The 12,210-nt window shown below is 36.5% G+C and overlaps 1 protein-coding gene across 3 annotated transcripts in view; it reads right to left on the bottom strand.

The window, feature by feature from the left end:
- arhgef3 (Rho guanine nucleotide exchange factor (GEF) 3) overlaps window positions 1-12,210 on the bottom strand; it is a 68,590-nt gene that overhangs the window by 20,100 nt on the left and 36,280 nt on the right. Inside the window, exon 1 of one of the 3 annotated variants that reach the window (XM_051095088.1) lies at window positions 1,258-1,508. The exons of the other annotated variants lie outside the window; for them this stretch is intronic. Within the exon in view, the coding sequence (XP_050951045.1) occupies window positions 1,258-1,362 (105 nt within the window). The 5' untranslated portion in view covers window positions 1,363-1,508. Of the gene's footprint in view, window positions 1-1,257; window positions 1,509-12,210 lie in introns of those variants that run through there. 3 annotated transcript variants of the gene reach the window in all.

The raw sequence follows: 12,210 nt of genomic DNA, 5'->3' as shown, positions 1-12,210 counted from the left end.
ATGTGCATCTTGCTTTCTGGAATTATACATAAAGCAGTAACAATTCTCAGCTTTATATGTGATTCAGGTTGTGACAACCAGCGGTTCAGTGAGCAAATGAGTCACCTGCACTGATTCAATGAAAGTTTGAGCTGTCTGAATGATTCAGTCCATGATTCAGACCAAAGACTCCAGTTTAGTCTGATTCACTAATCAGTCAAAGGATTTCATAAAAAAAATTAATACACGAACTGAGTGACCCGTTAACAAAAAGGACAGCACACTGTGCTGTATATGTTTTGCTTGTGAACTCAGCAGGGCAACACAAAGTATTATTATTTATCATCATCATCATCATAATATGTACCTATAGTATTGTCATGGTACATTTCCAAAAAACAAAACAAAACAAAAAAATAACAACAACACATATCTATCAGCTCTACAGTGGTTTAAACACCCCTGAGCCCTCTGAGTTTAGCTGACTTCACACTAAAACAACAGGAGAGAAAGATAAAAACATCACTACTAAACTCTAGGAGTTTCTCAGCCTCAGCGCAGCCTTTCAAAAGCACTTTGCCAATGCATCTGGACACACAGCACAGCAAAAACATTAGCAGGCTTTGAAGAAATGATGCAGAAAACCCAGCGCTGACCTACAGATGCAGAAACCACATCAGAAGCAGCCAAACACCACAAACATCTGCTAAACTTCACCACACTCACCCATGTGATGAAACCGAGCGAAATCTGACTTTCGTTTCTCTGAGAATAAAGTCACAAGTCACGATTCAAACATCTTGTTTAGGGTACTTTGATCAAGACAGTGTGCAGATGTGATTACAAATACAGTGTTTCAGAATTGTAGACACATCAGGCACATGTCAGTCTGGTAACAATAAAACACGTGAGCCTATTGGTGACAATACATCACCGCAATAATCAAAATAACTGCATAAATAACATGTAGGCTAAACAAATACACCTATTTAGAAGCCACAACAGTGCAAACTAGTAAACTGATGTCTAAGTTTTATTACTGAAAATAAATAAATAAATAAATAATATGGAATACAAATCTTCATCACAAATAATGTATTGTATATATTAATTATTATTATGATGATGGCAATATCATTAACACCACCACCAACAACAATAATAAATATTATTTTTTTATTATTATAAACAGCCTTATTGACTGTGGACAGCTGTGTTTACTGCGTTCAACAGCTCTATCGTCGGTCACAGATAACAAGCGCTCGGATCGGATCTCACCTCCAGCTCTCTTCTCCCCACGCCGCAGCAGCGGCTGGTCGGTTCATCCACGCCGCAGTTTGCGCGTTTGATCAGCAGGTAAATCGGGTAATCCTTCGCCACCATACTGACTGTGCTCTCCGCGGCGGAGTGAATCACGAAGGGAAAGTCACACGCGATGCCCGCCAGCTCTGCGCACTACAGCGGCATTACTCCAGCACTCGAGAGAGAGAGACTTGTGCGTCTGTAAGCGGCGAGCGCCGGAGAGCAGGGTTGCCAGGTTTCACAACAAATCCCGCCCAACTGCTACTCAAAACTAACCCAAAAGTAGCCCGGTCGCGGTTTGAGGGAGTCCCCCGTTAAAATTCGCGTTCCGGGGGGTAAAATAAAATACTGCCAGAGGAGCCTGAGGAGTGCTCAATAAACGACTGGGGGTTTGTATTTGTTTGTTAACGTGAACTAAAAAACAAACAAACAAAAAACAGATACATTTGCATTGCTTCAGCATATAGGTCTATTATTTGAAGTCCACGTCAGTCAACTTTACTACATAGATTTTTATATAATATCAGTGCTAGCAATAAAATAGTGTTAACTGAGACTTTTCTATTAATAAACCAGATATTTGATAGAATTCAAATCATAATGTAGGTCAAACATTAACACTGTTCTTGAGTTTTGGCTGATATATTTTTAAGGCTGAATATGAGGTCATTGCAAGATTTTATACTTTACATTTTGAATATCTTCTGAGGTCTGAGGACCCCTGGGGGCCTGGGGCCTGAGGTCCCAGGAAAAGTTTAGAGAAAAACTTTTAAAAAGATAGATAGATAGATAGATAGATAGATAGATAGATAGATAATGTTAAAAAGATAGATAAAAAGATAGATAGACAGACAGATAGATAGATAGATAATGTTAAAAAGATAGATAGACAGACAGATAGATAGATAAAAAAGATGACATTGAACTAAATAACACATGCACAGACATGCTGGTTTTTCGTGTTTTATGTGGACATTCCATAGGTGTAATGTTTTTTATACTGTACAAACTGTATTTTCTATCACCCTACACCTAAGCCTACCCCTCACAGAAATATTCTGCATTTTTGTATTTGCAAAAAACTTCATTTTGTTTCCTCATGAAAATGTACCAGAAACGCACACACAAACAAAATAGAATAATTACATAAAATTTTGATTAAATAAAGGCAGAATATACTTTGGTTAAATGAGAAGTCCACTTCCAAAACAACAATTTACAGATAATTTGCTCACCCTCTTGTCATCCAAGATGTTCATGTCTTTCTTTCTTCAGTCGTAAAGAAATTATGTTTTTTTGAGGAAAACATATCAGGATTTTTCTCCATATAATGGACTTCTATATACTTCTATTTCTCCATGTAGTGGACCCCGAGTTTAAACTTCTAAAATACAGTTTAAATGCAGCTTCAAACGATCCCAAATGTGGTTGTAAGCGATGCCAATCGAGGAAGAAGGGTCTTATCTAGTAAAACAATCGGTTATTTTAATTAAAAATATACAATTTAAACACTTTTTAATCTCAAACACTCATCTTGTCTTGCTTTGCCTGAACTCTGTGTATTCTAACTCAAGACAGTTAGGGTATGTCGAAAAACTCCAATCGTATTTTCTCCCTCAACTTCAAAAATCATTTCAAAATCATCCTACATCACTGCAGAAGTACAAAAGTGAACACATAAAGAAGATCAAACACCCTTAACAAAAAAGGTAAAACAGCGATATAGGATGATTTTGAAGTTAAGGGGGAATATGAGATGGGATTTTTTCGACATACACTAGCTGCCATGAACCGGAACAAAACCAGTCCAGGCAGACCAAGACAAGACGAGTGTTTGGCATTAAAAAGTATAGAAATCGTATTATTTTTTTATTAAAATAACCAATCGTTTCACTAGATAAGACCCTTCTTCCTCGGCTGGGATCATTTACAACCGCATTTGGGATCATTTGAAGCCACATTTCAAGCCTGCATTTTGGAAGTTCAAACTTGGGGCACCACTGAAGTTCACTATATGGAGAAAAATGCAAAAATGTTTTCCTCAAAAAACATAATTTCTTTACGACTGAAAAAAGAAAGACATAAACATCTTGGAAGACAAGGGGGTGAGTACATTATATGTAAATCTTTGTTCTGAAAGTGCACTTCCCCTTTAAGTTGATCTAAAAAAAAATTAGACAAAGTATTTACTGTTTGTTTGTTTAAAAGGTGAATACTAATAGCACACTTGATATATACTGTAAGAAATTGCATTAAGGTGTCTTGGCACAAGAATTGTTGGCTAAACTCTTTTAAGCCAACACCGATAAGATTTCATCACTTTGTCAGTTAGACTCATTGCCTGAGTGTGATTACATTATTTTCTGATTAGCCAATGAAAATTGTGCTTATTCTGGTCTTTACAGCAGAATACTTAGCACTGTTTTAAAGCTTGGTGCACTGCCTACTTAATAAATGTGACCCTAACATGAAATCTGCTTTGGACACATTTAAAGGCAGCTGACTGAGCTTAGTAAAGCTTTTCTGTTTGAGGTTTGGAACGACATTGAAGGGAAGAAAATGATGACAGAATTTTCATTTTTTGGGTGAACTATCCCTTTAATAACACCCATTCACCCAAGATAAAGTAACACATCGACAATTATGAACAACAGATGATTGTTTCTGTCAGAAGGATGATAGCAAATGCTGCCCATAGGTTTATGAATCTTTTTGTCCTGCTTTAGCCATTTCCTTTATGAAAAATTTTAGTAAAAGTACTAATTAAATTGCACACGTCCAGAGGTCAGAAGTTGCGGTTCACCAGCACCATTCAGGGGCCGTTCGGGGTTATTTGAGTGGCACCTCGTTGAGTGAACGTCAAAGGCGACTGTTTGTTTACCATCAGTGTTTTGGCTGGCGTTCATCTGAGTGGTCGCTAACCCCTCGCTACACTTCCCCACGCCTGATAGCTGCACAATCACAGGAACCGCTCAGCCAGGACAGAACAAAACCTGTGAAACTGGACCTTATTTCCTGCTGCTGCTCACTGAAACGGCAGCGCCTGTGCTGACTGACTGAAGGCAGCTTATTTTACGAATACAGAAGGCTGGATCAAGATCAGATACAGCGGTCAAACTGACCCCAGAAGAGGTGAAGAGATTCATGTTCTTGTACCTTAAGACAGGGGTTTTCAATCCTTTTGATGGCACGGCATCCTAAATATGATAAATACCCATATCCTAAAAAGCAGATTTATCTTTATGTATAAACATTCATAATAGTCATTAATATGTGTAAAATATTATTTGGACATTATTTGGCTTTTTTTTTCCCCTACTCATTATAGTACTGTTCTATTAGCTGTATTAAGTCTGTTTTTATGTTGTCTTTTTATGCATCAATCAGTGAACAGAAGTCAAGTTCAAGTCAAACTGAAGTTATGAGTTACACATATACAGCTAAACATATAGTACACTTAAAAATGTTATGCTAATAATAAGATTGTTTTGCAAGAATATTCTGTTCTAGGCTTTCTACTTAAAAATCGTGAGTATTTTTATTTTGGAAAGCTTTTATTTTTACTTCAATACATTATAAAGCACATATATAGCAAATATTCTACTTTTTACTCAAGTATATTTCATAAAAACAACTGTATGATAACTGTTTTATTTTGAACTGAAGAAATCAGATCATTCTTTCCAATTAACCTATTCACCTGGTTCACATATCATTCTGAACGATTCATTTGTGAATCTGACTGATCTGACTGCAGCTTTTTTGAGTCAGCAAATCACTGATTCAATGATCCGCTCAAAATAAGCCAAAAGTTTTGCTATTATTAAATGGTGCAAATTACGACACCACTACTAACTACAAACAAATTACTAATGCTGAATGTTTGTGTTGTTTCTTGTACAAGTGTATTTACTCAAGTTTACTCAAGTACTTGATGAGTGTACTTCGTGATGTCCCACAAAACACAAACAGACCCAATATGACAAAATTTAATAATAGAAAATATCATGAGGTAAGACTTCTAGAGAAATCTTCATGATCTTTCAAGTGGTTTGTCTTCCGCCAAACAGCAGTTCAAATAAAGTTAAATAAAGTTTCTTCCAGCTAACTGTCTATCTATCCACAGACTGATCCTGACACAGTGACTCATAATGACTGGCCGATCGGACAATATCACAACACACAGTCATCATCCAGTCGTCACCACTGTGTTATTGTGCTTCACTGGATCAAGTAAACCATTCTGATCCTTTTCCAATAGGTTTTCCAGCATAGGCGATGACGCAGATGACAGTAAAACACCTCAGGATGTTTATTTAAATGTGTGGGTCTCTTAGAGAGTTTCCCACTCCTAAATCTCTGATATTCTGTTCTTATTCAAGGTCAGTAGGATTTTTCACATATTTTATTGTTCACCAAATGCGAAGCATGAATCTGGTGACTTACTGGTGCTCAAGAAGTATGATTTGAGGCATCATTTATGTCTAGGGCGAATAATGAAATCCTGATATTTAGGGTTTCAAGCGCGTAGCTTGGACTCTCTAGGTCAATAATTATCAAAAACATTGAAATTTACCCTTTGGGAAGCTATAAGGGGGTTCTTTAGAAAAGGGGCCTGTCCAAATATACCCAAAAGCCTATAAAGCCTAAACGAAATCTCAAAACTTGCTGAGCACATGCAACAGGTGATTCTAAACAAGCATGCAAAGGGAGATCAGACAACAGCTGGCGTTATAACACTCATAAATGTTAATAAAAATCACCTGGATTTGACAAAAATGCTGTATGTATATAATGTCTTTTTCCGTATGTGCCTAAAGCACTTGAACCTCTGTAATCTCTGCTTGCAGCTATATTCAAGATTATAATGCTGTACTTCAGTTTAGTTTTTGTTTGACAGAGGCAGCATGTCAAATTCAAGTTTTGACAGCAATTCTCACCTTTTACCTCCTAATTTGCTGTTTTTTGAAAGTTAGTAAGGTAGTTGTTAAGTGTAAGGAATTTAAAGTATGGTCATGCAGAATAAGGCATTAATATGTGCTTTATAACTACTAATACAGCCAATACACTATTAATATGCATGCTAATAAGCAACTAGTTAATAGTGAGAATTGGTTATCTTATTTTTGTTGGAGCCCCATCTAAAACTATTACACCACAGAAGTAGGTCCGTGAACATAATGTAATGAAAATTCTTCATAAAACAGCATGCACTTTATAATCTATGTGTTGATTTTCTCTGATCAAAGACAGAATCAAACGACTCGCTATCATCATTTTTTATCTGCGGCATGAAAGACCCTCTAAAGATGACGACAGTGCTACGAACCTCTGAACGTTTGAACATGGCCAAACATCTTTGATGTGAGAGACTGAAAAGCTCTGCTGCTCACTGTGCTTTTCAAAACCCTGGCCTTTAATCTGCCCCTAATTGGAAATCTTTAAAAGTGATATACGTGCATCCACTTTCCAAGATGCTGGATGTAAATATATGCATGTAATTAACTCAAAATTAGCAACAGGAATAAAAAAAAGCTCTCTTGGAATGAGTTTAATAGCAACATAATTTCCTGTGACATTTTACTGATGGACCACTGTGCAGAAAAATAGATCACAGAGGAAATGCACAGGAAGAAAATATCTCAGTTTAGCTAAATCCTATAGAAACCGGTGGCCCAGAGGAAATCAGAGATTACGACATGATTATTGGAATGTTTTCGAGAAAGTAGGGCACAGTCGGGTGTCGGAGGAGATCAACATTCGTTGAAAGGGTTCAGCTTTGTAGTGCCCTTCAAAGGGTGCAGTAAATGGCACTTCTGCAGTAGTGTGCATTCACCTGCGGAGTTTCTCAATCTAGGTCAGCAGATATTGCATTTGTGTCACTCATTTAACCTCTTGTCAACCATTGGACAGTTTCATATGATGATGGACATGTAATGCCTGCACTTTAGTTTTCCTTTTACTTCAAATCACCAGAGATGGTGTTGAAAGCACTAGTGAAAGTACCTTTGCATTCCTGTTTTGAAGTGTACCTTTGTTCAAGTGTACAGGTTGTCAATATGTATGTATATTCATTTTAAGATATCTTTAAAGGGTTAGTTCACCCAAAATGAAAATTCTGTCATTAATTACTCACCTTCATGATGTTTTAAACCCATAAGACCTTTATTCATCATCGCAACACAAATTAAGATATTTTTTTAATTACATTTACGTTAGAAAACAACATAATTACCACCTTCAAGGGCCAGAAAGGTAGCAAGGACAACAATAAAACAGTCCATGTGACATCAGTGTTTCAACCGTAATTTTATGAAGCCGAGAAAACAAAAATAACAACTTTATTCACCAATTTCTTCTCTTCCATGTCAATCTCTGCCACTCGAGAGTACCAAGAAAAGTGGTTAGAAGGTGCTTGGATTTCATCAAAAATATCTTAGTTTCTGTTCCAAAGACAAACGAAGATCTTACAGGTTTGGAATGACATGAGGGGGAGTAATTAATGACAGAATTTAAATTTTTGGGTGAACTATCTCTTTAAGATTCATTTCATAGCACTGTTTATCCTGATGGACAAGCCAGAAGAGATGGTTCTGTTTCCTTCTTTCTTAGTAACAGCTTTCTCTTTTTTGTCTCAAAGCAAATGGAAGTCTCTGTTAAGGTGTAAACAGGAAGAGCAGGCGAGCCTACTGGATTATTAACCGTTCTGAGGTGGTTTAGGAGCCAGTATCATATAACCCTGCAGTCCGACTCTGGCCATCTGCAGGGTGTCCTCCAGAATAGATCTGAAGTGTTATTGGATTTAAAGGGCTAGACGCATAATGGCAGTTCGTTTAAGTCTTTCCGTTAAGGCAGGATAGCGCTGAGGTCCTGAGCCGCCCGTCCAGAAATAGCAGTCAATACAGACTATCAACATCATTTTTTGGAGGCTACAAATTAAACTCTTTATGCGTTTTGGGAAATGAAGAAATAATATGAAGACTAAAAACTGGATTCATTGCTTCTTAACCTTGGTGAAGCACAGCAAAAATCTTTTGTTAACACTTTAGATTAGGAAACACTATTCAAAACAGTTGCTTATTAGCATGCAAATCACCAGCATATTGGTTATTTACTAGTACTTATAAAGCACATATTAAAGCCTTATTCTGCATGACCATACTTTAGATCCCTTAACCTTACCCAAAACCTAAACATAACTAATACAACAACTATTAGTTAATAGTGAATATGTGTTCCTTAATCTAAAGTGTAATTTTAATAATAGTATTAATTAATTTATTAGATACTGTTACCTCTTATGGTGTATTTGCACATTATTCTCATACTTCTGTACTATTTCAATGAAATTGCTGACATTTATTTATTTACAACAGCTATTGTGATAAAAGGGGGGTAGGCACATAAAAAGAAGACCCAAGACAGAACCCTGGGGGACTCCCCTCAATACTATCCTGCTTTTCTTCAGACTCTCCTGTTTTTTCTTTTTCCAAGTTATTTAGTTTGTATATGCATTACACCAGTGAAACAAACTAAAGGACTCTAACAAAAGCATATAAGAAAAAAAGGGCTGTCTTGCCCAAATAGCCCAAATCTAAGTTGCTCTTCATAGAATATCATTCCAGAGTATCTTGGATTTCACTTATATTATTACACTCTCTCTCTCCCACTCACTCTACTGTCCTGTCAAAGAAAAATGGCAAAAAAAAAAAAATAAATAAAAAAAAAAAAAAACAAACTAGCCAAATATCACCATGAAAAGTAGGAGAAGCCACTAAATAGAATAATATCCATAAGCAATAAATTACTTACGCCTCAGAGAGAGCAGACGAAACATGCAGAATGGCCATAACAATATTTCAATTGTTGTGCAATGAGATTGGTCCACTGGTTAGTCAAGTTATCATGTTCCACAGTTCGCACAGTTCAAATTTTGGTGTTTTCATCACTCGTTTCTGATGTGATACTTCATCACATAAAAACAGGGTGATGGAAACATACCTAATGACACCAAATTCCATTGATTTCAACCAGGGTTATTATAAAATAAAATAAATGCGAAAATGATTGATTTAACAACATTTTTGTAAATGGTTTACTTACGATTACTACAAAAGTATCATAACTGACTGACACCTTTTAGAGGTCCTTAAACAATCTTTACATTCTGTGCTGTTTCAGAAACTGCCAGTGTCAACTAAAGCAATAAGTGAGGTGCCTAAAACCTTAGCTGTTATAGCTTCACTGTAAACCATGGCTTCACGGGCCTTATTGCTTTTATAAAATGGTTATTCCATATACATAGTAAGGTTTCACAAAATAAAATGGAGCAAATAAAGTGTATTGATATTAATACAAACATTATTCTTCTGCCAAACAATGTAGTTCCTCAGAAACAGTTATGGTTGCAACAAAGTGGTTGCCGAGCAACACACAAAAACGTAAACAAAGGTATATGTTTGTAGAGTAATTTACAACAGCTTAGAACGCGGCTCAACCAATCAGAATCAAGGACCGGAACTATCCATTTTAGAATAAAGCAATAAGCCCCAAGACGCCGTGATTTACAGTGAATTTATAACAGTTAAGGGGCGTTGTTAGGCGCAACGCGCAGCGTCAAACCACTTTAGCTGTTCTAAACTCACTGTAAACCACGGCTTCACAGGGCTTATTGCTTTTATAAAACGGTTATTCCATATACTTAGTAAGGTTTCACAAAATAAAACAGAGCAAATAAAAGTGTAATGATATTAATACAAACATTTTTCTTCCTCTAAACAATGTAGCTCCTCAGAAACAGTTGTGGTTGCAACAAAGTGGTTGCCTAGTAACACACAGAAGTAAACAAAGGTGTATGTTTGTAGAGTAATTTACAACAGCTTTGAACCAGCTCAACCAATCAGAATCAAGGACCCCAAGAAGCCGTGATTTACAGTGAATTTATAACAGCTAAGGGGGGTTGACGCTTCGTGTCGTGCCTAACAACACCCCTTAGCTGTTATAAATTCACTGTAAATCACGGCTTCACAGGGCTTATTGCTTTATTCTAAAATGGTTATTTCATATATGTAGTAAGGTTTTACAAAATAAAATGGAGCAAATAAATTGTAATGATATTAATACAAACATTATTCTTCTGCCAAACAATGTAGTTCCTCAGATACAGTTGTGGTTCCAACAAAGTGGTTGCTGAGCAACACGCAAATGTAAACAAAGGTGTATGTTTGTAGAGTAATTTACAACAGCTTAGAACACGGCTCAACCAATCAGAATCAAGGACCTGTGATTTACAGTGAATTTATAACAGCTAAGGGGCGTTGTTAGGCACGCCGCGAAGCGTCAAACCCCTTTAGCTGTTATAAATTCACTGTAAAATTCACTGTAAACGCAGGTGACGTCACTTCCTCAAGACTAAAACTAGACTAAATGTCATTAGTTTTTGTCTACTAAAACTAGACGAAAATAGTCATGGATAATTCTGACTAAAATAAGACTAAAATGCTCAGACTTTTAGTTGAAAGACTGAAACTTGACTAGACTAAAAAGAGTATAAACATGACTAAAACTAATAAAAACTAAAATGACAGCTTCACACAAAGACTAGACTAAAACTAAAATTAAAACAGGCCGCAAAAACAACACTAGCTAGAAGCTACTTAATGAAGAGTATTTAAGTCTGAAGTTTATCTGGTGGGCTCATTAGTAGGGAAATACTATTAACAGACTATAAATAGTCTGTGAAAATGAAAAAGCCTTTGATATCTAAACAAGAAGTCCCATCCAACCAAAGCAAAATTAAGTACTTCCCCTGCAAGAACAGTAGGCGCCAGGTTAAAATCTAAATCAGCTATGTTTTCTTGCCAACATATGTTTTTTTTTTTTATCTTTAACAAGCAAAAACGACAGCAAAAAAGCCACCTGGGTGCGATTCAGCGATTCATACATTGTGTTCTTTTGTTCAAATCGGCTGACAAAGCTAGCAAGTTAGCAATTAGCAAAACTTTGTGACTAAATGAGTGCACAAATAAAGTCAAGGAAAAACAAGACTGTAAAAAACTAAACATATATGGATAGACTACATGTTAAAATGTTTATTTGTGCCCCACGACATGCGTCAGACTCTTTTCTCACAGCACTACTACCCAGTAAAGACGAGCACCCACGGTGAGCCATATCAATACATGGGGCGAAACCACCCCTGTGGCCCTTGATAGTGATCAATATCTTGTTTTCCACACCAAAGGAACCGCAAGTGGCTGCACAATAAACAATAGTGGTAGCAGTGAACTAGTGACCGCAGGCTCTTTCAATATCGGCCAAGCTATTGTGTAGCACTGGCAGATTCTGGCTCGGCTTAACACATGTCAGGCAGGCACGTGGCTCCAGTCTCCCCCAGACACTGAGAGCATACAAACTTAAGTCTGAATGAAAATCAGCTTTGACATGCAGACAACCCTTAGTCTCAGCGTCGGGACATAAAGTACATATTCCGAATAATAATTACTAAATCATGACCTATTTAAAACTCTTCTGCTTAATGCAGAGTAAGGCAGTGCAAATGCATTATGAAGCTCAAAGTTTATTTTTAGTAAAAAGATGAGCAGAAATAATAGATATAGTTGATATAGCCATGATCACAGGCAAATTATTCACCACTACCAATGTTATGTTACCGTCAGCTGTCTTAAAGACATTTCAAATAGTTTTCTGTGTTATATTTGAAATGTATAGATTATTCAGTATTTCCGTTTTCAGTTATTTATTTACAAAACTCTTTATTATAAAATATTTTGTTTTAAAAAACGTTTTTAGTTTTAGATAGCGATTATAACCCTGCTTATAAGACTGCCAAAGCCTTTTGTTTTGGCTTCCTTTGTGGGGGTCCAAGTTCACATTAGGAACTGTCAGTGACTGGAGTGATGAATTGTC

Source organism: Labeo rohita, chromosome 22 (assembly GCF_022985175.1).
Source record: "Labeo rohita strain BAU-BD-2019 chromosome 22, IGBB_LRoh.1.0, whole genome shotgun sequence".
NCBI classification, from domain to species: domain Eukaryota; kingdom Metazoa; phylum Chordata; class Actinopteri; order Cypriniformes; family Cyprinidae; genus Labeo; species Labeo rohita.
This window is presented reverse-complemented; position numbering and strand designations above follow the sequence as displayed.